General features: G+C 40.1%; 1 protein-coding gene and 1 long non-coding RNA gene across 3 annotated transcripts in view; one reads left to right on the top strand and one right to left on the bottom strand.

Annotated features, from left to right (window-relative positions):
• The window catches only part of sumf1 (sulfatase modifying factor 1), a 141,696-nt gene that overhangs the window by 49,045 nt on the left and 70,863 nt on the right, over positions 1 to 21,788 (bottom strand). For both annotated transcript variants that reach the window (XM_041191133.1, XM_041191134.1), the window contains exons 6-7: positions 14,984 to 15,098; positions 12,662 to 12,775 (exon numbers count right to left, since the gene is read on the bottom strand). In XM_041191133.1, coding sequence (XP_041047067.1) covers positions 12,662 to 12,775; positions 14,984 to 15,098 — 229 coding nt within the window. The remainder of the gene's footprint in view (positions 1 to 12,661; positions 12,776 to 14,983; positions 15,099 to 21,788) is intronic.
• Positions 4,054 to 20,442, top strand: LOC121279784. Its single transcript, XR_005943496.1, has 2 exons — positions 4,054 to 4,261; positions 19,939 to 20,442. It is a non-coding gene; the product is annotated as an uncharacterized LOC121279784 (long non-coding RNA).

Below are 21,788 nucleotides of genomic sequence, written 5' to 3'. Positions count from 1 at the left end.
CAAAAAGGATGTAATTCAGCTCATGATGTCTGCGCTCATATTAGAGCTGACAACTGCAATTTTGATTGACCGCTCTTTCCCTGCACCCTTTTATTCTTTTCCTCAAGTGCTTGGAGCCTTCTGCTGTTAAGACTGAACATACATCAATTGTTTATTATGTTGCTGGACTACATACTCTATTGTACTGTACTTCAGTTGAAATGAAGGATCAGGAATCCTGACTGAATCGGGAGTAAATGGAAAGCAGCTTGTCAGCAGGGAGGATGAAAATGAAAATATTCCCAGGACACGCATGCAAACACATGTAATGGGATAGACCTTGCCTGCTCCAGCTCTCTGATGATCTTAGAAATCTGAACAATAGAGTTGATGAGGTCTGACTCTTCTTTAAACAAGCTGTGTTTATTTAGGGAATGTGAAAATATTATGCTTTTATCCATACATTGCAGGATTGCTCATAAAATCCTACAGCACAGGAGCTGGCCATCTGTTCCTTCTTGCCATGTTGACCATTTGAAGGGGCTAAGCCATTAGTCCCACCCCCTCACTTTTCCATAAAGCCCTACAAATTTTTCCATTGCAAGTATTTATCCAATTCCCTTTTGAAAGTTGCTATTGAATCTTCTTCCACCACCCTTTCATGCAGTGCATTCCAGATCATGCCAACTCAGTGAGTAAAAAAACTTATCTTCATCATGCAGCTATTAAATCTCCCCTTAACTTTCTCCACTTGAAAGAGAACAATCTTAGCTTCTTTTGTCCCTCCACAAAGCTGAAGTTCCCCCTCCCAGCATCACTCTGGTAGATCTCCTTTGCACCTTCTCCAAGGCCTTGATATCCTTCCTAGGGGAAGTGCTTCTGGAACATGATCTGGTGCACCAGGTTTGCATATATCTTGGGTGGATTTGGAAATTGTCCAAAACAATTCAAATGTTTGCGGTTTATCAATATGACCATGAACTATTCTCCAGAGCTGGCAAAGGTCTGTTTAGGCCAGAAATATGGCAGCCAAAATAACATGGGATGCAAGAGTGGCAAGGACAATTTAGCTTATCCAAAGGTGCTTTGCCTCCAAGAAATGTACCTTACCTAAAATTACAGCACTGCTTCTGGTATTAGTAGTAGCTCAGTGACAGCACTCCCGCCTCAGTGGCAGAATATTGTAAGTTCAAATCTTACTCGAGACTTGAGCACATAATCTAACCCAAAAGGTCACATGACACTACTTAAAGAGCTGGGGAGATCTTCCTGTGTTCTGTCCAATATCTATCCCTCAGCCAACATGTGGTCATTTATTGCTTGTGCTGTTTGTGGGACATTGTTGTGCACAAAGTGGCTGCTGCGCTGTCTACATTATAGTAGTATCTAGATTTCAAAAGAACCTAATTGACTGTAAAATATTTTGGGATGTCCTACGTTATGAAAGGCACTACACAAATGCAAGTCCTCTGCCTTGCTTAAAATAGGTAAGACATTAGAATCTCTTGAAACTAAGTAAGGAATTGTATTAATTGGGATGGTTCATGTTCCTTTAACGTTTTACAACTTATAGAGCACCATTTTACATAAATAAATTCAGTGCTGTGCATTTGCTGTATAATCTATAGATTTAAATAGTGAACTTCCAGTGTTAGCAAGATAAGGGAACACAAATTCTGATTAAAATGCCTGTATTTCGTAAAGTAGATTCTGCCTTCCGATAAACACAGCCAGATTTTACCTTCAGCTTTGAATTTCTCCATAAGAGCAGGTCATAATTCCATTACTTAAAATTCTATTCAGTTGACATGTATAAGGTTGAGATCCTTTGATTGTGACAGAAAGTCATCTAAAATTTTAGGCCAAATGCCAAATTTAGAGCAACCTAATCCTGGACACTGTCAAATTTTGCAAAGAGCCCATCAGTTGCTGAGGCATTGAGACCTGGATTTATCTCTCCATGCTCCAAATAGGTAATCCTGAAACTAGGTCAAATACTATCGCAGGAGTTAAATCCATTGGTATTTTATCTTTCAGAAAAAGCTGCAGTGTCTTTATAACCTTAAAAACTGAACACTGACTCTCCACTGTTCAATGAAATAACTAATAGTACACCAGAAGGTTCCGGGTTTGATCCTTGCTCTGTGATCGAAGCCAGGGGAGTAGGGGAGGGATTGCAACTGTCTTCAATGACACTGGGCTAGAACTGAAAAGAAAACAGCTCTGGCTCCCACTCATCACTTGTCAATGATGACTGCTGCAAAATGTACATGTACAGATGGGTCAATGGGCTCAAGTGAATGTGATGCGCCAAATGGTCACATAGCCTATAGATACAAAGATAGTATGACCATTTAAAGGAAATACACATGGGAAAGTTAATGCCTGAGATCTGTACCCCAAAAAGCATTGCCAATCTGCACTCGTGGGCTGGGAAAGGGGAGAAGTGGTTAATAGGGATGTTGCACTCACAGCTGGACAGTGGCTCAGGCTATAAACTACAGAATCGATTATTTAAAAAAATTATTGGCATTAGAAAATGCAGCAGGTTGCAGTGGTGTACACCTCCTTAATGTAAAATTTATTATTTAGCCAGTAGTGCTTGACCTGCATTGATTATTTTTCTTTATTCTTTCATGGGATGCGGGCTTTGCTGGCAAGGCCAGCATTTATTGCCCTTCCCTAACTGCCCTTAAACTTAGTGGCTTCTTAGGCGATTTCAGAAAGTTGTTAAGCGTCAACAACATTGCTGTAGGCCAGACCAGGTAAGGATGGCATATTCCCTTCCCTAAAGGGCATTAGTGAACCAGATGGATTTTTACAACAATTGATGATAGTTGCTATGGTCACCATTACTGAGACTAGCTTTATATTTCAGATTTATTAACAGAATTCAAATTCCACCAGCTGTCATGGTGGGATTTGAACCCATGCCCCCAAAGCATGTCCCTCTGGATTACTAGTCCAGCAACATTACAATCACACCACAGTCTCTCCTTAAGAATGTACAAGTGGGGTTTCACTGCACCCACTGAATGTCCAGCCCTATCACAATAGCCTCAGAAATATCTCACAGATCAAGACTATCCAAGATAGAATGCTCTTCTCCTCTGGAGTTCAACCAGGAACAAAGAAATCAAATATTTGTCTCAAAAATTGCCTCAAGCTGACAAAGATACCTGAACTTTTTAAAATGTAAAATCTACGATGCAAGAAAATGCAGGTTACCAGCTGCGTGACACTTTCTTTAGATGTGAGACAGCCCTTGAATATTGCAGCTGTTACGCAGCACTTTATTCTAATTTGAATCAAAAGCAAAGTACTGTTAAAGCTGAAATTACAAAAACAAAAAAAAAGCTAGAAATATTCAGCAAGTCAGGCAGCAGCTGTGGAAGAAGTAGTTAAACGGCTGACATTTCACTGAGAGAAAAATTAGATATCAATGTTAAAACCCAACAAAGTGTGTGAACTACCGTCTTACACAAACACAACTATACAATTGTGTACCTTTTACAATATGTCAACCATGTTGGTTTCCTTTGTGTCATTCCTGGATTTGCTGTAAATTAATTGATAGGGATTGATTACTATGACTGATCAAGATCTCCATTGTCAAGGTGTTGTGGTAGAATGCAACTTAATTTGACCTTGGTCGTTTTTCATCTATGTTTCTGTGTAATATTGCACTGTGGTGCCAAATTTGAAAACGAATAAATATGTGGGAATTATGCAAGTGCAAAGCCTCCTTAAAATAATGGAGATGAATTGGTAAACTTACAGGCGAACAATGTTCATGACTTTTAGTTGTGGCAGCTCATCTACTATGATTAATAAGTATTAGAATGTATAAATACATCTCAATGTGTTCCACACAGGAGGAGGGAGAGTAAAAACACTCCACATCAACAACATCTTATAGTGGACTAAAGCTCCCTGTGGAGCATCAACAAACAGAGCTACAAGCCAACAGCTTCTGTGGTTCCTTATCCGCACTGCACTTTTGTTTCCTTTATTTCCTAGTTTAATCCAGATAATTTTCTACAGTCCAAGGAAAGTCTTGTTCTCAAACAATTCAGATCATGAGAAAGTTTATGTTATCACAATGTATTTCTGTGATGTGCCTTGTCACTTTAATTTTGGTTACTGCTAGCCAGCTCTCTCCAGCTTGCAGGGGACATGTCGTGGTCTGGTATGCAGAAGGTCACTTCCATTGTTGATTGCAAACCAAGCAGGATTGCGTACCCAAGACTGATGACTTTGTCCAGAATTCTATCAAATTAAGGTAATTTGATTGATTTTCAAGATATCTGTAATTTCTTGTAGTTCTGTGGAAGGTGACATTTCGGCCATTTAACTTCTTTCTCCACAGCTGCTGCCCGACCTGCTGTTTATTTCTAGCTTGTTCTGTTTTTTTTTGTTTTAATATTTTCAGCATTTGCATTACTTTACTTATGATTTAAACTAGAATAAAGTGCTGGGTAATAACTGTAATATAATATCATAGATTTTAACTTAAAATTTCAGGCATTTTTTTTGACAGCTTGGTCAATTTTTGAGACAAATATTTGATTTCCTTGCTCCTGGTTGAAACTCAGAGGATGCCTATCTTAAACGGTCTTGATCTGTGTGACTTTCCTGAGGCTATTGAGATAGGGCTGAAGATTCATTGAATGCAACGACACCCAACATGTACATTATGTTAAAGATGTTGATGCAGGTCAAACATTACTCAGTGAAACGTTTGTTAATTCTTTCACTGAGGTGGTGTACACCACTTGCAACCTGCTGTATTGTCCATTGCTGATGTTATTTTTAATAAACCAATTCTGTAATTTAGAGATTCAATTGGCATGAGAGAGCTTTTATTAAGCTTCCAATCAGTTCTTACCTGCATCCATTCAGATCAGTACAGAAATGAAATCTTCCACTTGTATGTGTGCCTCATTTAAATTGACATAAGTTTGGCGCAAACAATTTAAGGGGCTTTAATTGTCCATTTTCAGGTCCAACCAGAAATTTCTGATATACATGAGAAACTATGCACCATGGAAAGAGGGCAATTTATTTCAGGAGCCAGCAAATCAGATCTTTCCCCCTCTACATGCCGTCTATGTATACCAGTGTTGGGATACTGGATGAAATCTAGCAAACTTCTCTTTTACAGCAGATGAACAAGTTTATCAGCCTACAACTAGAAACCACAATGCAAACTAAAGAGCAACTTAGTCCATTGTTGTACCAGCACATGTTGTAGAGAATAAAGACACTGGGGATCATCAACAGCACTGTTCAGGAGTGAAGTGAATCTCCAAACAAGAGGGGGAAGAAAAAAAGACACCATTTTACAAACCAACATTCCCTCTAAGCAGTAGAGTTGCACAGAAACCTGGGAGTCTCCACATTGACTACACATTAGTCTGCCCCTTTAAGTTACCATGCATGAGTGGCCACATAAAAAAAATTGAGGAGTTCCTGGGCTTAAATGGATTGGCCGTGCACTATATAAAAAAAGCTGGGGTGCGCAACTCCAAACGATGCTTGCATTAGTGGATGGTGATATTTCTCTACTATGATTTCCTTCTTTGGATCAGTGTTCATTTCTTCCTAGCATCTCGATAAAGCACTTTAGGATGTTTTCCTCAATGTCAAAACATTAAATATCGTTGTGTTATTGTACATGACTGTTTCTAACCTTGTTTATTTTTCAACAGCAGCAATCATCATCTTCCTACACTCCTAGTAAAACTTAGGTCTTTAAGATCCACAGAATAATTTCTGGCCTCCTTTCAATGCATAAGGCAGTCCTCGGTATACATAGGTCACTTGCTAACAGTGCATCTAAAGGATTTATTTCAGCGTCTGTGCTGGACTAAGGATCAATCCAGGACAGTGGAAAAGCTCTCATTAATCTTTTTATTTCAAATGTTACATGTAACTCTGGACACTAAAATTAACAATTCAAATTGCATTTACATGCTTCATTTACACAGATGAATAATTGATTTATGGAATGAAGTTGCCCACAACAACTGCTTCGACAGTGGTTTGTACAAAATTGCAGTCACTCTTAACCACAATCGACTTCATTAGATTGTCAGGTACCTATTTTTCTCTACCTTGAGAACTGCATTAACTCAACACCAAATTGGGGCCCAGCAACCAAATGGATCTTTAGTTGCAGCGCACAATCAAAACAGGAGAGGTTAAAACATTTGCCTTGCTTGCACCCACCTTACACATACTGACATTTTTGGGTTCTCTGGTTCCTCTGAATCAAACCCAATACATTTCATTCATCATTGGGCAAAAACCTGAGGAACAGAAATTTTCAAACCTCCAAACCTATGAAATTTAGCCAGTATGAAATATAAGCCCAGAAAGAAAATGTGTTGCCTGGGTTTTTTGAGCCAGATTGCTAGAATCCATAAAATCAGAATAATTACAGCACAGGAGGCTGCCTAACATTCCTGCCTAACCCTGAGATGCTAGGAAGAAATGAACAGGCCTGTGTGACTGTACCAGCTTTCTGCAAGAACTCAGTTAGTCCCATTCCCCCCACCCTTTCCCTGTAGCCCTGTACTTTTTTCTCTTCGGGTGCCTGAAAGGCCTGACTGTATCTGTCCCTGCCACATTCTCAGATAGCGGTCACTACCCAGAGTTTGCTCACCCCAATATACACACTGATCCTGTTTCCTAATCAAACTAAAATAAATCATCTGATCATTCATTCACTAATTCATTATTTGAGAATTTGCACAGAAATGTCCCACTTTTGCCTTTATAACATTGCATGACTACATTGCAAAAACATTAATTCTCTGGTAATAAAGTGCATCCTAAGGATTCTCGTAAATGTAACATAAAAGGGAGTTATTTTTCTTTTTTCATAAACAACTGTTATACAGGCTGTTCACTGAGAAGGATAAGCTTAAAATATGCACTTACAATAACACAAAGTTTACCAATAGTTTCGGACTCTGCCTGTCCCTTTCAGTCTCTGCCTCGACCCTGTATAGTCATCTTACCTGGGTGATCAGGACTTCTCTTTTGCAAATTGTACAGTATAGGATGGTGAGAAAGTGTACCCAGTCTACTATTATTCATACTGTTGAATTCCCTGTGCCTCCCAGTCCCAAGATTTTTTCAATGCTGAGGCACATAAAATGCATGAGCAACACGCACATGGCCCCAGCTGACAACAGCCAGGGAGATGATTCCATCACACTTTGATATGCAAATGGAACATCTTGCAAAGATTTGCAAAGGAGTTGTTTGTGGCTTTGTGTTCATGGAAGGATTATTCAACCTGAACTGCCACAGTCTGAATGTTCCTGCAAAAACCTTTCAATTAAGTAACACTGCGTTATTCTCATTCACTTGTAAATTAAGCTGCCACTGGATCAAAGTAGTGACTTGTTAAACTAACGTTGCTTATTCTGAACACCTTCTTCAAATCTGTGCTCTCGGAATGCATTAAACTGTGCCTGTATACTACCCAGGTTATCTCAGGATTGTTCCTGTAGGTTTTCTTATCGATTAGATAAAATGTGTCAAGTCTGGGTGCAGTAAAATCACTGCCATGTTTTGCTTGTCTAAACATGTCGTATCTATTGAGTGTATACTTCAGTGCTTTGAAGCAATGTGAAAAAACCAAATCATCTGTCTCCTAATGGCTTAGTGATATATGCAGTGTGGAATCAAGCTAAGCAAAGCAGAATGTTCCCACAATCCGTGTTGAGTTGCTGATCCAATTCAGAGTAACAATAGGGGCACAATGTTTGGTCTTAGTGCCCTGGGTTACAAATATTTTCATTAGGGAGTAGGCCACTTAGCCCTTCAAGCCTGTTCTGCCATTCATGAAGATCATGAATTGATATGATCTGATTGTAACCACAACCCCACATTCCTGCCTAACCCTGAGAACCTTTCACCCCCTTGTTAATTGAGAATCTATCTAGTTCCACCTTAAAAATATTCAAAGACTCTGCTTCCACTGCCTTTTGAGGAGGAGAATTCCAAAGACTCAAGGCCCTGAGAGAAAAAAATTCCCTCACCTCTGTCTTAAATGAGCAACTACTTATTTTTAAACAGTGACCCCTAGTTCTAGATTCTCCCACAAGAGCAAACATCCTCCCCACATCCATCCTGTCAAGAGCCCTCAGGATCTTAAAGGTTTCAATCAAGTTACCTCTTACTCTTATAAACTCCTCTTACTCTTATAAACTCCAGTCGACACAAGCCTAACCTGTCCAATCTTTCCGCGTAAGACAACCCATCCATTCCTGGTATTAGACTAGTAAACCTTCTCTGAATTGCTTCTGACGCTTTTACAACTTTCCTTAAATAAGAAGACCAGTATTGTAAACAGTACTCCAGATGCAGTCTCACCAGTGCACTGTACAGCTGAAGCATAATCTCCCTACTTTTGTAATCAATTCCCCTCACAATAAACAATAACTTTCCTAATTACTTATTGTACCTGAATATTAGCCTTTTGTGATTCATGCACTAAGACACCCAGATCCCTCTGAATCTCAGAGCACTACAATCTCGCTCCATTTAGATAATATGCTTCTTTTTATTCTTCCTGCCAAAATGGACAATTTCACACTGGCCCATATGATACTCCATTTGCCAGATTTTTGCCACTCACTTAACCCTTGTCTCTTTGTAGTCTCCTTACGTCCTCTTCACAACTTACTTTCCTACCTATCTTTATGTTGTCAGCAAATTTAGCAACCATACCTTTGGTTCCTTGATCCAAGTCATTTATATAAATTGAAAAAAGTTGAGGCCCCAGCACTGATCCCTGTGGCACATCACTCATTACATCCTGTAAACCAGAAAATGACCCATTTATGCCAACTGTTTCCTGTTAGCCAGCCAATCTTCTATCCATGCCAATATGTTACCCCCTACAACATGAGCTTTTATTTTCCATAATTAGCTTTGATGTGGCACTTTATCAAATGCCTACTGGAAATTTAAGTACAGTACATCCACCCGTTCCCCTTTATACACAACACATGTACTTCTGGCCCTTGGTCACTGTGGTACAGGTAGCCATTCAAGTGGGGGGAGGAAATAGGAACGTAGTAGTGGTAGGGGACAGTACAATTAGGGGGGTAGATACTGTTCTCTGCAGCCGTGAGCGTGAGTCCTGGAGGCTGTGTTGCCTGCCCGGTGCCAGGATTAAAGACTTCCTCAGGGCTGGAGAGGAACTTGGAGTGAGAGGGGAGGGATCCAGTTATTGTCGTCCAAGTTGGTGCCAACGACATTGATAGGACTAGAAAGGAGGTTCAGCTGAAAGAATTTGAACAGTTAGGAGCTAAATTAAAAAGCAGGACCTCCAAGGTAATAATCTCAGAATTGCTACCTGAGCCATGGGCAAATTGGCATAGGGCAAATAAAATCAAGGAGTTAAATGCGTGGCTCAGAGATTGATGAGGAATAGGTTTCAGTTCATGAGTCACTGGCACCAGTACTGGGATAGAAGGGAGCTGTTCCGGTGGGACAGGCTTCACTTGAACCATGCTGGGACCAGTGTCCTGGCGAATTAAATAACTAGGACTGTAGAGAGGGCTTCGAACTAAATAGGGGCGTGGAGGGAGGGGGGGGGAGAGAGGTTTCTGGAGAGAGGAAACGTAGGCTTTGTGTACAAACAAAAAAAACTGCAAATACGGTTAAAGAGAGAAAAAGGATAAAAAGGCAAAATTAATGGCTCTTTACTTAAATGCATGTTGTATTTGGAACAAAAAAAATGAATTAGTGGCACAAACACAAGTTAATGGGTATGATCTTATAGCCACTGCGGATACATGGTTACAAGGAGACCAAAGCTTGTAACTAAATACTCAAGGACTTTTCGAAATGAGAGGCAGGAAGGAAAGGGTGGTGGGGCTGGAGGGAGAAAATAAACTTTGAGGGTAAACCAGCAAGTAATATAAAAATGGACAGGAAGAGTTCTCAAAATATATAAAAAAGGAAAAGAAAAGCCAAAGTGAACATAGGCCCGTTAGAGAATGAGGCTGGGGAATAATAATGTGGAACCAGGAAATGGCAGAGAAGTTGAATAAATATTTTGCAACAGTCTTCATGGTAGAAGATAATATTAGCATTCCAAAAATACTAAGTCATCAAGGTAGAAAAGCGTGCGTGGGTGGGTGGGTGGATGGATGTCGGTGGTGGGGGGGGGGGGTGGAGAGAGAGGAATAAGTGCAATAACTATCACTAGAGAAAAAGTACTAGGGAAACTAATGGGGCTAAAGGCTGTTAAGTCCCCTGGACCTGATGGGTTACATCCTAGGATATTAAAGGAAGTAGCTAGAGATAGTGGATGTGCTGATAGTAATCTTCCAAGAATCCTTAGCTTCTGAAAAAGTCCTAGAGGACTAGAAAACTGCCAACGTAACACCCTTATTCAAAAAGGAAGGGAGGAAAAAACAGGTAACTAAAGGCCAGTTAGCTTAACGTCTATCATTGGTAAAATGTTAAGAGTTTATTATAAAGGATGTAATAGCAGAGCATTTAGAAATACATAATATAATCAAGCTGAGTCAACATGGCTTCATGAAGGGGAAATCATGCCTGATGAATTGATTAGAATTCTTTGAGGAGGTAACAAGTAGGATTGATAAAGGGGAAGTAGTAGATGTAATACATTTGGATTTCTGAAAGGCGTTCAACAAGGTACTGGACTTAATAAGATAAGAGCCCATGGTGTTAGGGATAGTATATTAGCTTGGGTAGAGAATTGGCTAACTAACAGAAGACAGGGAGTTGGAATAAAGGGAGCATTTTCAGGATGGCAACCTGTAACTAGTGGAGTGCCGCAGGGATCAGTACTGGGGCCACAATTATTTACAATATCTATTAATGGCTTTGATGAGGGAAGTGAATGTACTATTGCCAAATTTGCAGATGACACAAAAATAGGTGGAAGGCAAGTGGTGAGGATGACACAAAGAGTCTACAAAGGGATATAGACAGGTCCAGTGAGTGGGCAAAAACTTGGCAGATGGAATATAATGTGAGAAAATATGAGGTTATGCACTTTGACAGGAAGAATAGAGGAGCTGAATATTACTTAAATGGAGAAAGACTAAAGAAAGCTGCAACACAGAGGGATTTGGGGGTCCTCGTGTGTGAATCACAAAATGCTAGCAGAACCACCAATTCAGCAGGTAATAGGGAAGGCAAATGGAATGTTGGCCTTTATTTCAAAGGGGATGGAGTATAAAAATAGGGAAGTCTTGCCAAAACTATATAAGGTACTAGTTAGACCACACCTAGAATACAGTGAACAGTTTTGGTCCCCTTATCTATGGAAAGATATACTGGCATTGAAGGCAGTCCAGAGAAGGTACACTTAGTTGATCCCAGGTATGGAGGGATTTTCTTATGAGGAGAGGTTGAGTAGGTTGGGCCTGTACTCATTGGAGTTTAGAAGAATGAAAGGCAACCTTATTGAAACATAAAAGATTCTTAGGGGGCTTGACAGGGTAGGTGCTGAGAGGTTGTTTCCTCTAGGGCCAGAGGGCATAATCTCAGAGTAAAGGGTCGCCCATTTAAAATAGAGATGAGGAGGAATTCCGTCTCTCAGAGGGTAGTGAATCTGTGGAATTCTTTATCGCAGAGGGCTGTAGAGGCTGGGTTGTTAAGTATATTCAAGGCTGAGGTAGACAGATTTTTAATCAGTAAAGGAATCATACACAGGCAGGTCACATCATTCAGCCACAAAAGCAACAAGTCCTTGGCTCCTCCAAAGCATAGCAAAGGACTGATTTGTGTTCCTAGGCTTACAGTTAAGGAATCATTTGTAGAAAAGCACAGCAAGATCAAAGGTCCAGTGACACTGAGGTATTGTCATCTCCTAAGTGTATAGTTTTGGGTATGGATTAGCAGAAAGCAGGTTCTGTACCTGATCTATCATATGAGCAAGGAGCAGGAGTAGATCATTTGGCCCCTCGGGCCTCCTCCGCCATTAAATAAGATCATGGCTGATCTGACAGTGACCTGATGTCTGCATCTTGCCTACTCTCGATAACCAATCACCCCCTTGCTTGCCATAAAAATATTCATAGACTCTGCTTCTACCATCTTTTCAGGAAGAGAGTTCTAAAGACTCACGACCGTCTAAGTGAAAAAAATTCTCCTCTGTTTTAAATGGGGACCCCTTATTTTTATATGGTGACCTCTAGTTCTAGATTCTCCCACAAGAGGAAACATTCTCTCCACATCTACCATTTTGTATAGTCTCAGTAAACTAATGGAAAGTAAATTACTTTATAAACTAAGAGAAGTAAAAATAGTTCATGGGTCACAGATAAATCCTCCTTACTAGCAACATCAGATACAAATTTACAAAGAGTCCAGTCCCATCAAAAGTTGAACATTCCTACAAGCATTATATGTGATCACATCAAGGAACCAATTCCCCTACAGTCTACACTGCTGGTAGGGAATGCCAACCAGTCGTCACACAGATAGGAAAGTTGCAGGTCTGCGCTGCCTGCCAGTTTCTGTCCCAATGCCAATGGTCAGGAAACCATGGGAGACACGGCCTCGATTTCACAACAAATGCCCCCGTATCAGCAGTGCAGGTTCAGAAAACCAACTGTGCAATGTTCACAAGACATGGGCCGTCCTATTATAGCCACAGCTGAGCAACTAAGCTACTTACAGGATTCTCTAACTCATCAGTGGTGTGGTGTACAGACCACCAATCAGACGTCCATTCCCAGGCATTCCCAACCATGTTGAAGAGACCATAACCATTGGGAGGAAAGGTGGTGACCTGTGAGATGGGGGGAGGAACAAATGGTAACTGTAGTTAGGGTCTTTTGGCCACAATATGTCATGTTCTCTTCATGCCAACATTAATTCATTGCAACACAACAGATCTCAAAGCCTTAAACAAATATTTATTTGAATAAATTATCACTGTTGAACTAAAAATAAGCATATATAAACACTATATCTCAACATATACAGATCAGAAGCAACATTACGGATCCAACACTTCACATTTGTTCCTTTCATTGTCAAAAATGCCTCAATTCTTCAATTAGCGAAACCACTAAATATTACTATCCAAGTATTGTAACTGTGAAAAGTGTATAAACTTTAATAGGAAAACATATAATAAAACCCTGAATAACTCAACCTACCCTCCCCTTCCCTTCAATAGACCGCTTCTGTAAACAAAATGTGTTTCTGAACTGGGTGATTATCCTTCTCTGTAAGGAATTGTCCACTCTGCACTTTCTTTCTAACAGAAAGGAAGGACTGGAAACCTGCTATGTGGGGAATTGCCGTGTGATATATATGCTTTGGAGCACCAATACATTGGTTTCCCCAATAATGGTTTTTTGAAAAATTACTGTTTGGAAAGTCTCCCTCCTCCAGCCCTCTCAAATCCTTGCCCTCCCATCTCTGAAGGCACTGACTCACACCAGGTTATGGTTTTTTGGAAAGCACATTTTTCTCTTTTGCATTTGGATGTAAACAGTCACCTCAGCAGAAAGCATCAAGGAAAAGTAGGCAGGAGGAATCACATGCCTGCAAACCAAACTTTCCTGATCTTCTGTCCAGCAATTTATATGAATGAAAAACTGTGTAGGACCTGTTATGGGTCTATTAACTTCCCAGAAGACATTTATTTAGATGGATTGCACATTTACAAACAAACACAAAAGGAGAAAAATATGTGCCCAAGTATTTAGTCATCATGTAAGAGTATGGACATTTAGAATTAGCTTTCATCATAGAATTAGCAGGCAATTGATCATAAGAGGCGCCAAAGCTGTAATTCTGAAATCGTGTCACTCAATACTTTCTGAAACTTTTTGTTGTACAATTTTTCCCTCAATACTTGAAATTTGTAACATCCAAAATCAGAATCTAAACAAAATGGAAAAAAATACACATTTCATAGATAATGTGATTAAATTTATCCATTCAATTCTTTTCTGTGTCTTTTAACGTTTTAATTTATATTTCCCAACATAAATCACTACCACTCAGACAGATGTCAACATCAGCAGCTTTTTTGAGTAGATTTATTTCAAATAATTTTGAAAAGAAAACATTTCTAAAGTTTTATAGAGTTAAAATTTACATGAGAAAGAAAATGGCACCATTCTGATTGCAAGCCTGCTATAGTTTTGGTTATGTATTCTGCAGACCTTTTAAAAAAGTTCATTAAGCAGAAGAAAGAGAGCACGTGAAGGGCACTTTCCACATCCTAATTAAAAACAAAAACAGGTTGAATGTTTAAAGCAAACAAAGCCTCTTTGATAGAAACAGTTTGGAAGAAACAATGAGGGAGTCACGGGAGGAGGAAAGTAGGCTGAGGGTAAGGGACTCTCTTGCCACTTACTGCCTACCTTTGGTGGGGGTGTTAAGAACGGAGGGGAGAGTGGTTGGAGAGCAAGGGGGGAGGTAAGGATACAAGGGCTGTGGAGATTGTTTGAAGGGAAAGATGTAATGGGAGTAAAGGGCAGTAGGAAGGTGAAGGGATAGGGGGACACAATGGGAATGATCAGGAGGTGAGAATGTGTGTTTGGGAAAGGTGAATGCAAAGGCAGCTGCTGAAGGCCTCATTATCCCCACAATCACTATCCAAAACACAGCCAGCAGCTGCTGGAGCCTGTTTTTCACACCATGCCATGCCACCCACCACCTCACACCTGAAGAAAGGCAGGTCAAGAAGCAAATGATGGGAGAGCGAGGAACAAAGAGTTAGTGGAAGATTAAAGAAAGAAAGAGGCACAGAAGCTGAAGAAGCAAGGCAGAAGCGGAGAGAAACAGCATCACAAAGAAATCTGAAGTAGATTTAAAAAAATGCAACACCATGGTTGGCAATCCATCAACAGTTTTGATACAGCATGCACTTCCTTTTACACTTCAGCACATCCTTTCACTCACTTGGAGCAATGCCACAGAAGACTAATTAATATGCAACTAACATTGAGATTGAATGGCTCGGGGAACAGGCACTTACAGGGGCAGTGTTGGCGTATCCATCATCTGCTGTGTTGTGGTATGGGAAGTCTCCCTGCCAGATGTTCATGTAGTGCTGGCCCTTAGGTTGTAACTTGTTCCCCCATGGAAAGAGTCTGTGAGAGTTGATGCCATGGTCAGTATTTTCTGAGCTCAAGTTTAGCAATCAGATTAAGTTGCACCCCTCAGTAAGCATTAATAATTTTACTCTCTCTGTCACCATAATTTGTTTAACTTATATTACACTGGGTTAAACACCACTCTAAAGCAAGCAGACCATGGTGCATAGCCAGTGGCGACCTGAAAGAAAATTCACTAGATTCACCAAGGACAGTTACTAGGAGGATTGTTAGATGAGAGATTTCCACCAGCAGTGTGAGACTGATGCTTTGAGCCAGTGGCACTAGAACACGCTTGCACAAAATAAAGGCGCTTTGACTTAGGGCTTTGTCTTCATGATAAAAAGCTTCCTTGATCCTTTTATGCAGACAGTGAATATTAATAACTTGAGCTGCAAACATCTGTCCTATGCTTCCTTCCTCTACCTCCTCCATCCACATTATGTTAAAAAGCATAATACAGTTTCCTACTCTCACTCATTCTTTCCCAGGACCTCTGAACAGGGAAATGCTTTTACCTCTCTTCAGTCTTCTTTCCTCCTACAATCTTCATATTTTGAAACCCATGCTTTCTTTCTAATTTATCACATTTGCTCTCTGCCTCTTTGACAATGGGACTATCTGCATTGAGAGCCTTAGCCATTTGCTTTGTTTTCTCAAAACGATACAAAATGTAAATGCATTGGAATAAGTTTGAATGCACTGCTCTTTATCCGAGGCAAGTACATCGGGTCTCTATCACGCATTTCCAAATCGATGATGGAAGAACATAACTGAGGTTAGCGCTGTGAGTGTTGGACAAATGGATTGATGAACACCAGATGTTGGCCTGTTGTTTGTGTGTGTATTTGAGATTATTTCAGTTGTATTGCAGACACAAAGAATGCAAATAGAAATTTCTCTTTAGTACTCTGTCTCAGAATCAGGCTATTAAATCTAATCACCTCCTCAGCCCCACTTAAGTTTCCCACTAACACAGGTTGTGTTATCCACTAATTTAGTGCATCCAAGGCCACTTTGACCTATACCAACCACATGTTGCAATAGCGTGTTATTGTAATTGCACTGTACGAATTCAATGGCTCCAACTTAACTCCTGGACATTCAAAGTTTTTACCCTTCCTCAAGCCGAGTGGGTATTTGTCAAAATCCAAGACTGTATTCTGATTTCTGAAATGCTGATATCAGCTGGTTACATTAATAGTCAAAGTACAGGGATTTTACACACATGAGACATCATCAAATGACTTGGTTTCAATTTATTGGTAACACAGGTGTTTTCTCAGGACCAGTGCAAAGTTCCATAGGGAAACTCTGGTCCCCTGACTTTTTGCATAGAGAAATCTGTCTGTTCTAGAGATTGTTACATCTCAACAAAGATATATCCCAGTGAGGAAGAAGAATTCAAGGAAAGGGATAAACCAACCATGGTTAATCAAAAAAGTTAAAGACAGTATCAAATTGAAAGAAAAAACATACAATGTGGCAAAGGTTAGTGGTAAGCCAGAAGATTGGGAAAGTTTTAAAAGATGACCAAAAAAAATAAAGAGGGAGAAAATATATTTTGGGGATAAACTAGCAAGTAATATAAAAACGGACTGTAAGAGCTTCCTTAAATATATAAAAAGGAAGAGAGAGGCCAAAGTGAACATAGGCCCCTTAGAGAATGAGGCTGGAGAAATAATAATTGGGAACCAGGAAAGGGCAGAGGAGTTGAATAAATACTTTGTATCAGTCTTAATGCTAGAAGACACCAATAGCATTCCAAAAATACTAAATAATGAAGAGGAAAAACGGTGGGAGGAAATAAATACAATAGCTATCACTAGAGAAAAAGTATTAGGGAAACTAATGGGGCTAAAGGCCAATAAATCCCCTGGCAACACAAAGACAGAATTACCTGGAAAAACTCAGCAGGTCTGGCAGCATCGGCAGAGAAGAAAAGAGTTGACGTTTCGAGTCCTCATGACCCTTTGACAGAACTTGAGTTCGAGTCCAAGAAAAATTATTTCAACTCTTTCTTGGACTCGAACTCAAGTTCTGTCGAAGGGTCATGAGGACTCGAAACGTCAACTCTTTTCTTCGCCGCTGATGCTGCCAGACCTGCTGAGTTTTTCCAGGTAATTCTGTTTTTGTTTTGGATTTCCAGCATCTGCAGTTTTTCTGTTTTTACCTAATAAATCCCCTGGACCTGATGGGTTGCACCCTAGGATATTAAAGGAAGTAGCGACAGAGATAGTGGGTGCACTAGTAGTAATCTTGCAAGAATCCTTAGATTCTGGAAAAGTCCCAGAGGATTGGAGAATGGCCAATGTAACACCCTTATTCAAAAAGGAAGGGAGACAAAAAACAGGTACCAAAGGCCAGTTAGCTTAACATTTGTCATTAGGAAAATGTTGAAGTTGATTGTAAAGGATGGAAAAGCATAGCACTTAGAAATACATAATCTAATTAAGCAGAGTCAGCATGAGGGGAAATCATGCCTGACAAATTTACTAGAATTCTTTGAGGGGGTGACAAACAGGATAGATAAAGGGAACCAACAGATGTAATATATTTGGATTTCCAAAAGGCATTCAATAAGGAACCGCACATAAGGCTACTTAATAAGATAAGGGCCCATGGTGTTGGGGATAATATATTAGCAAGATAGAGGATTGGCTAACTAATAGAAGACAGAGTTGGGATAAGGGGGGCATTTTCAGGATGGCAACTTGTAACTAGTGGAGTGCCACAGGGATCAATGCTGGGGCCTCAATTATTTATAATATATATATTAATGGCTTAAATGAGGGAAGTGAATGTACTATTGCCAAGTTTGCAATGATACAAAAATAGATGGGAAGACAGGTGATGAGGATGACAGAAAGAGTCTACAAAGGGATATAGACAGGTTAAGTGAGCAGGCAAAAACTTGGCAGATGGAATATAATGTGGGGAAATGTGAGGTAGTGCATTTTGGCAGGAAAAACAGATGAGCTGAATATTATTTAAATGGAGAAAGACTGCAGAAGGCCGCAGCACAGAGGGATTTGGAAGTCCTTGTGCATGAATCCCAAAAAGCTAACATATAAGTTCAACAGGTAATAGGGAAGGCAAATGGAACGTTGGCCTTTATTTCAAAGAGAATGGAGTGTAAAAATAGGGAAGTCTTGATAAAACTATACAATGCACTAGGTAGACCACACCTAGAATACTGTGAACAGTTTTGGTCCCCTTATCTAGGGAAAGATATACTGGCATTAGAGGCCGTCCAAAGAAGGTTCACTATGTTGACTCCAGGTATGGAGGGATTTTCCTATGAGGAGAGGTTAAGTAGGTTGGACCTGTGCTCACTGGAGCTTAAAAGATGAGAGGCGACCTTATTGAAACATATAAGATTCTTAGGGGGCTTGACAGGATAGGTGCTGAGAGGTTGTTCCCCTTGTGGGAGAATCTAGGACCAGAGAGCATAATCTGAGTAAGGGGGCGCCTATTTAAAACAGAGATGAGGAGGAATTTCTTCTCTCAGAGGGTAGTGAATCTGTGGAATTCTTCACTGCAGAGGGCTGTCAAAGCTGGGTCGTTAAGTACATTCAAGGCTGACATAGATTTTTAATTAGTATGAGAACCAAAGGTTATGGGGAAAAGGTAGGAAAGTGGAGTTGAGGATAATTAGATCAGCCATAGTCTAATTGCATGGCGGAGCAGACACAATGGCCCGAATTGCCTACTTCTGCTCCTATGTCTTAGAGCCATATAGTCGTGGAGGTCTACAACATAGAAAAAGACCCTTCGGCCCGTTGAGTCTGAGTCAAACAAGCACCTAACTATTCTAATCCCATTTTCCAGCACTAGGCCCATATGCTTGTATGCCATGGCATCGCAAGTGCACATCCAAATACTTCTAATAGTCTTATGATTACCGATGAGGCATAAAGAAAGACTTGCATTTAAGTGCCTACACAAAAATCAAAGCTAACACTCCAGTGTAGTACTGAGCAGGTGCAAGTGCTGTTTTTCAAAAAAAAGTTAAACTGAGGGCCAGTCTGCACTCTCACATGGCTGTAAAAGATCCCATGACATTATTTCAAAGAGGGCAGGTGAGTTAACCCATGTGACCTGGCCAACATTAATCCCTGAATTGACATCACAAAAGCATTTTCTGGCCATTATTCACATTGCTGTTTGTGAGAGTTTGCTGTGTGCAAATTGACTGCCATATTTCCTACATTACAACAGTGATTACATGTCAAAAAAAGGACTTCATTGGCTGTAAGATACAGAGTACAGTAATGTATTGAAAGTGTCAGCTAGATTTTGTGCTCAAGTCTTTGAAGCGAGACTTAAACACACATCCTTTTGACTCAAGAGGCAAAAATGCTACCAATTGCAATTGCAAAAATTCTCACTGAAACCAGGGTTTGAAAGGTATCAGGGTAGTCCCCAGAAACTCAAAGAGTGTGATGACCATGTACTTTTAAATATATATTTTCTTTTTGTGCAACGTCTCTTTTAAGACCAATGTGGGCTGGGAAATATTCTGATGGAGGGTTCATTAATTTCCTGACGATGACATCATTATGTTCTAAGAAATGCTCATGTGACCTGGGGTTGCCAAGGGGATTACCAGCTAAGAAGCAAAGGATAAATAGAAAGCTAATTGCAGTGGGGTTGGGTCAGCCTGTATTTTCTGTTTGGCAGTTCAGAACACACTGAGAATTCATGTCAAGAGGAAACAAGTGAGGTTCTCTCCAAATGGAACAGCTTTCTATTTGACAGTCTTCAAACAGATTCTGGTGTTGAATCAGATCTCTGAGAATATACAGTAACATAGTCTCTGTTGTGTGTTATACAGTTGGAAAGAGCAGAGAGCTAAAGACAGGAAGGGCAATGGATCACGGATTGGACAAGCCCCACTAACACTGTTTGTGTTGTCAGAGCCCACCAGACAATTTAAAGGGGCTGGAGAAGAATGCCTCTGGGGATTCTGTACCATTAGGACTGTTGTGACCCGATTGAGAGGGGGTTTGGAGATGTGCGCCTTATCGATGGCAACCGTATGCATGGACTTTGAATGGGATGCGGCTACTGGTAAATGTGACTCAAGGACTAAGATAATTGAGTGGGAAGGAGAGATGCTACATAGCAGAGGCAAGCTGGAAAGATTATGATATTGCATCTGGTCCCACATTTGTGCGGGAAGTAATGTGAGTGCTTGTAACTATGTGAGTTGCATCTTTGGTATATCGACCTTAAAGTGAAATTTATCTCCGTTTGAAATATCCTTTGTCTGTTAAATAATGTTTCAATTGTGATGATTTTAGTTGGTTTGTTACATTACAAGTTTTAAAAAGTGAAATCTTGTCCATTGGTTTTCTTTCCGTCGGCTTTCTGAGGATTCCTTGCTTTTAAATGTTATCGGTCTCTCCAGGGATCATAACATGAGCAATTCACATTCCTTCAGCATACAACTAAGAGAGTTCTGATGAAAGGTCACAAACCTGAAATGTTAATCTTGCTTCTCTCTCTCCACAGATGCTGCCAGACCTGCTGAGTATTTCCCGCATTTTCCATTTTTATAACAGGGATTGCTTGCCTAAACTCTTGATGAGCCACAGATGGAGTACATATAATTAACATCCTGGTGATCGCTACTTACAACTTCTATCACCTCCCACACTTATGTAATGCACATAAACAAAGATGAGGCACTTTCCTTCAGAGTGTCATCCACAAACCAGCCAGGGGCGTGGTTTTTCCCCAAACATGGCTTTACATTACAAGCTACAGTGATAACAATTCACTCTTGGGCATCAGATTTTTTTTAGGAAAGATGAAAGGAGGTAAAAATTCATCAAAGTAAGTAATATGGAGCTGCAACTTATCTGTTGGAGAATGTCAGATGGAATTTCTGATTGTGTATTAAGTATTTTTATTAAAACATTAGTTTTAGGCGTTCTTTATCTGTCGCACAGTGCCAAGATTATTAATGTGCAGCAGAAAGACACCACTTCCATATTTACTGAGCAGACCACGCATTCCAATAAAAAGCTGCAGCTGGTGTTTGTCGGGGCGGAGGGCGGGGGGGAGAATGAGGGGGAAAACACGTGATAGGGAATTTTATATCTTCATCCTATTGGATTTGAACCCTGAAACAGGTAGATGCCCAAGAGAAACAGCAAAGAAATGTTTTCCATTTGAGAGCACCAAATCATACAGCACAGAAGGAGGTTTCAGCCCATGCCTGTGCCAGCTCTTTGCTTCCCTCAGTATATGTGTATATATACTTCTACTGCATTTAAAACACCATGCACAACATTTGTTAAGTACTTCAAAAAAGCATGGAGTAAAAAAGCTAAACTGAGTTAATGGTAGTGGTTGTAATCAGCAGGTGCCGATAGAAAAATGTATATGTTTATATATTAACATATACAAAGAGAACCATAGAAAGAGGCCTTTTAAAAATTGAAAAGCTATTTGGCCCATTGTGCCTGTGCTGTTGTTCACAGAGCAGTCATGCTTAGTTCCATACTCCATTTCTTCTGTCCATAATTCGCCAAATTCCTCATCCTGAAGTACCTGTCCAACTCCCTTTTAAAATGATTTATGGAATCAGCTTTCACCACCTTTTAAAGTTGTGCTTTCCAGATCCCGACAATTCGGAGTGAATAAATCTATCCCTATATCCTCTATAAATGTTTTGTC

Source organism: Carcharodon carcharias, chromosome 7 (genome assembly GCF_017639515.1).
Source record: "Carcharodon carcharias isolate sCarCar2 chromosome 7, sCarCar2.pri, whole genome shotgun sequence".
NCBI lineage: Eukaryota > Metazoa > Chordata > Chondrichthyes > Lamniformes > Lamnidae > Carcharodon > Carcharodon carcharias.
The sequence above is the reverse complement of the archived record's forward strand: the minus strand, read 5'-3'. Positions and strand labels throughout refer to the sequence as shown.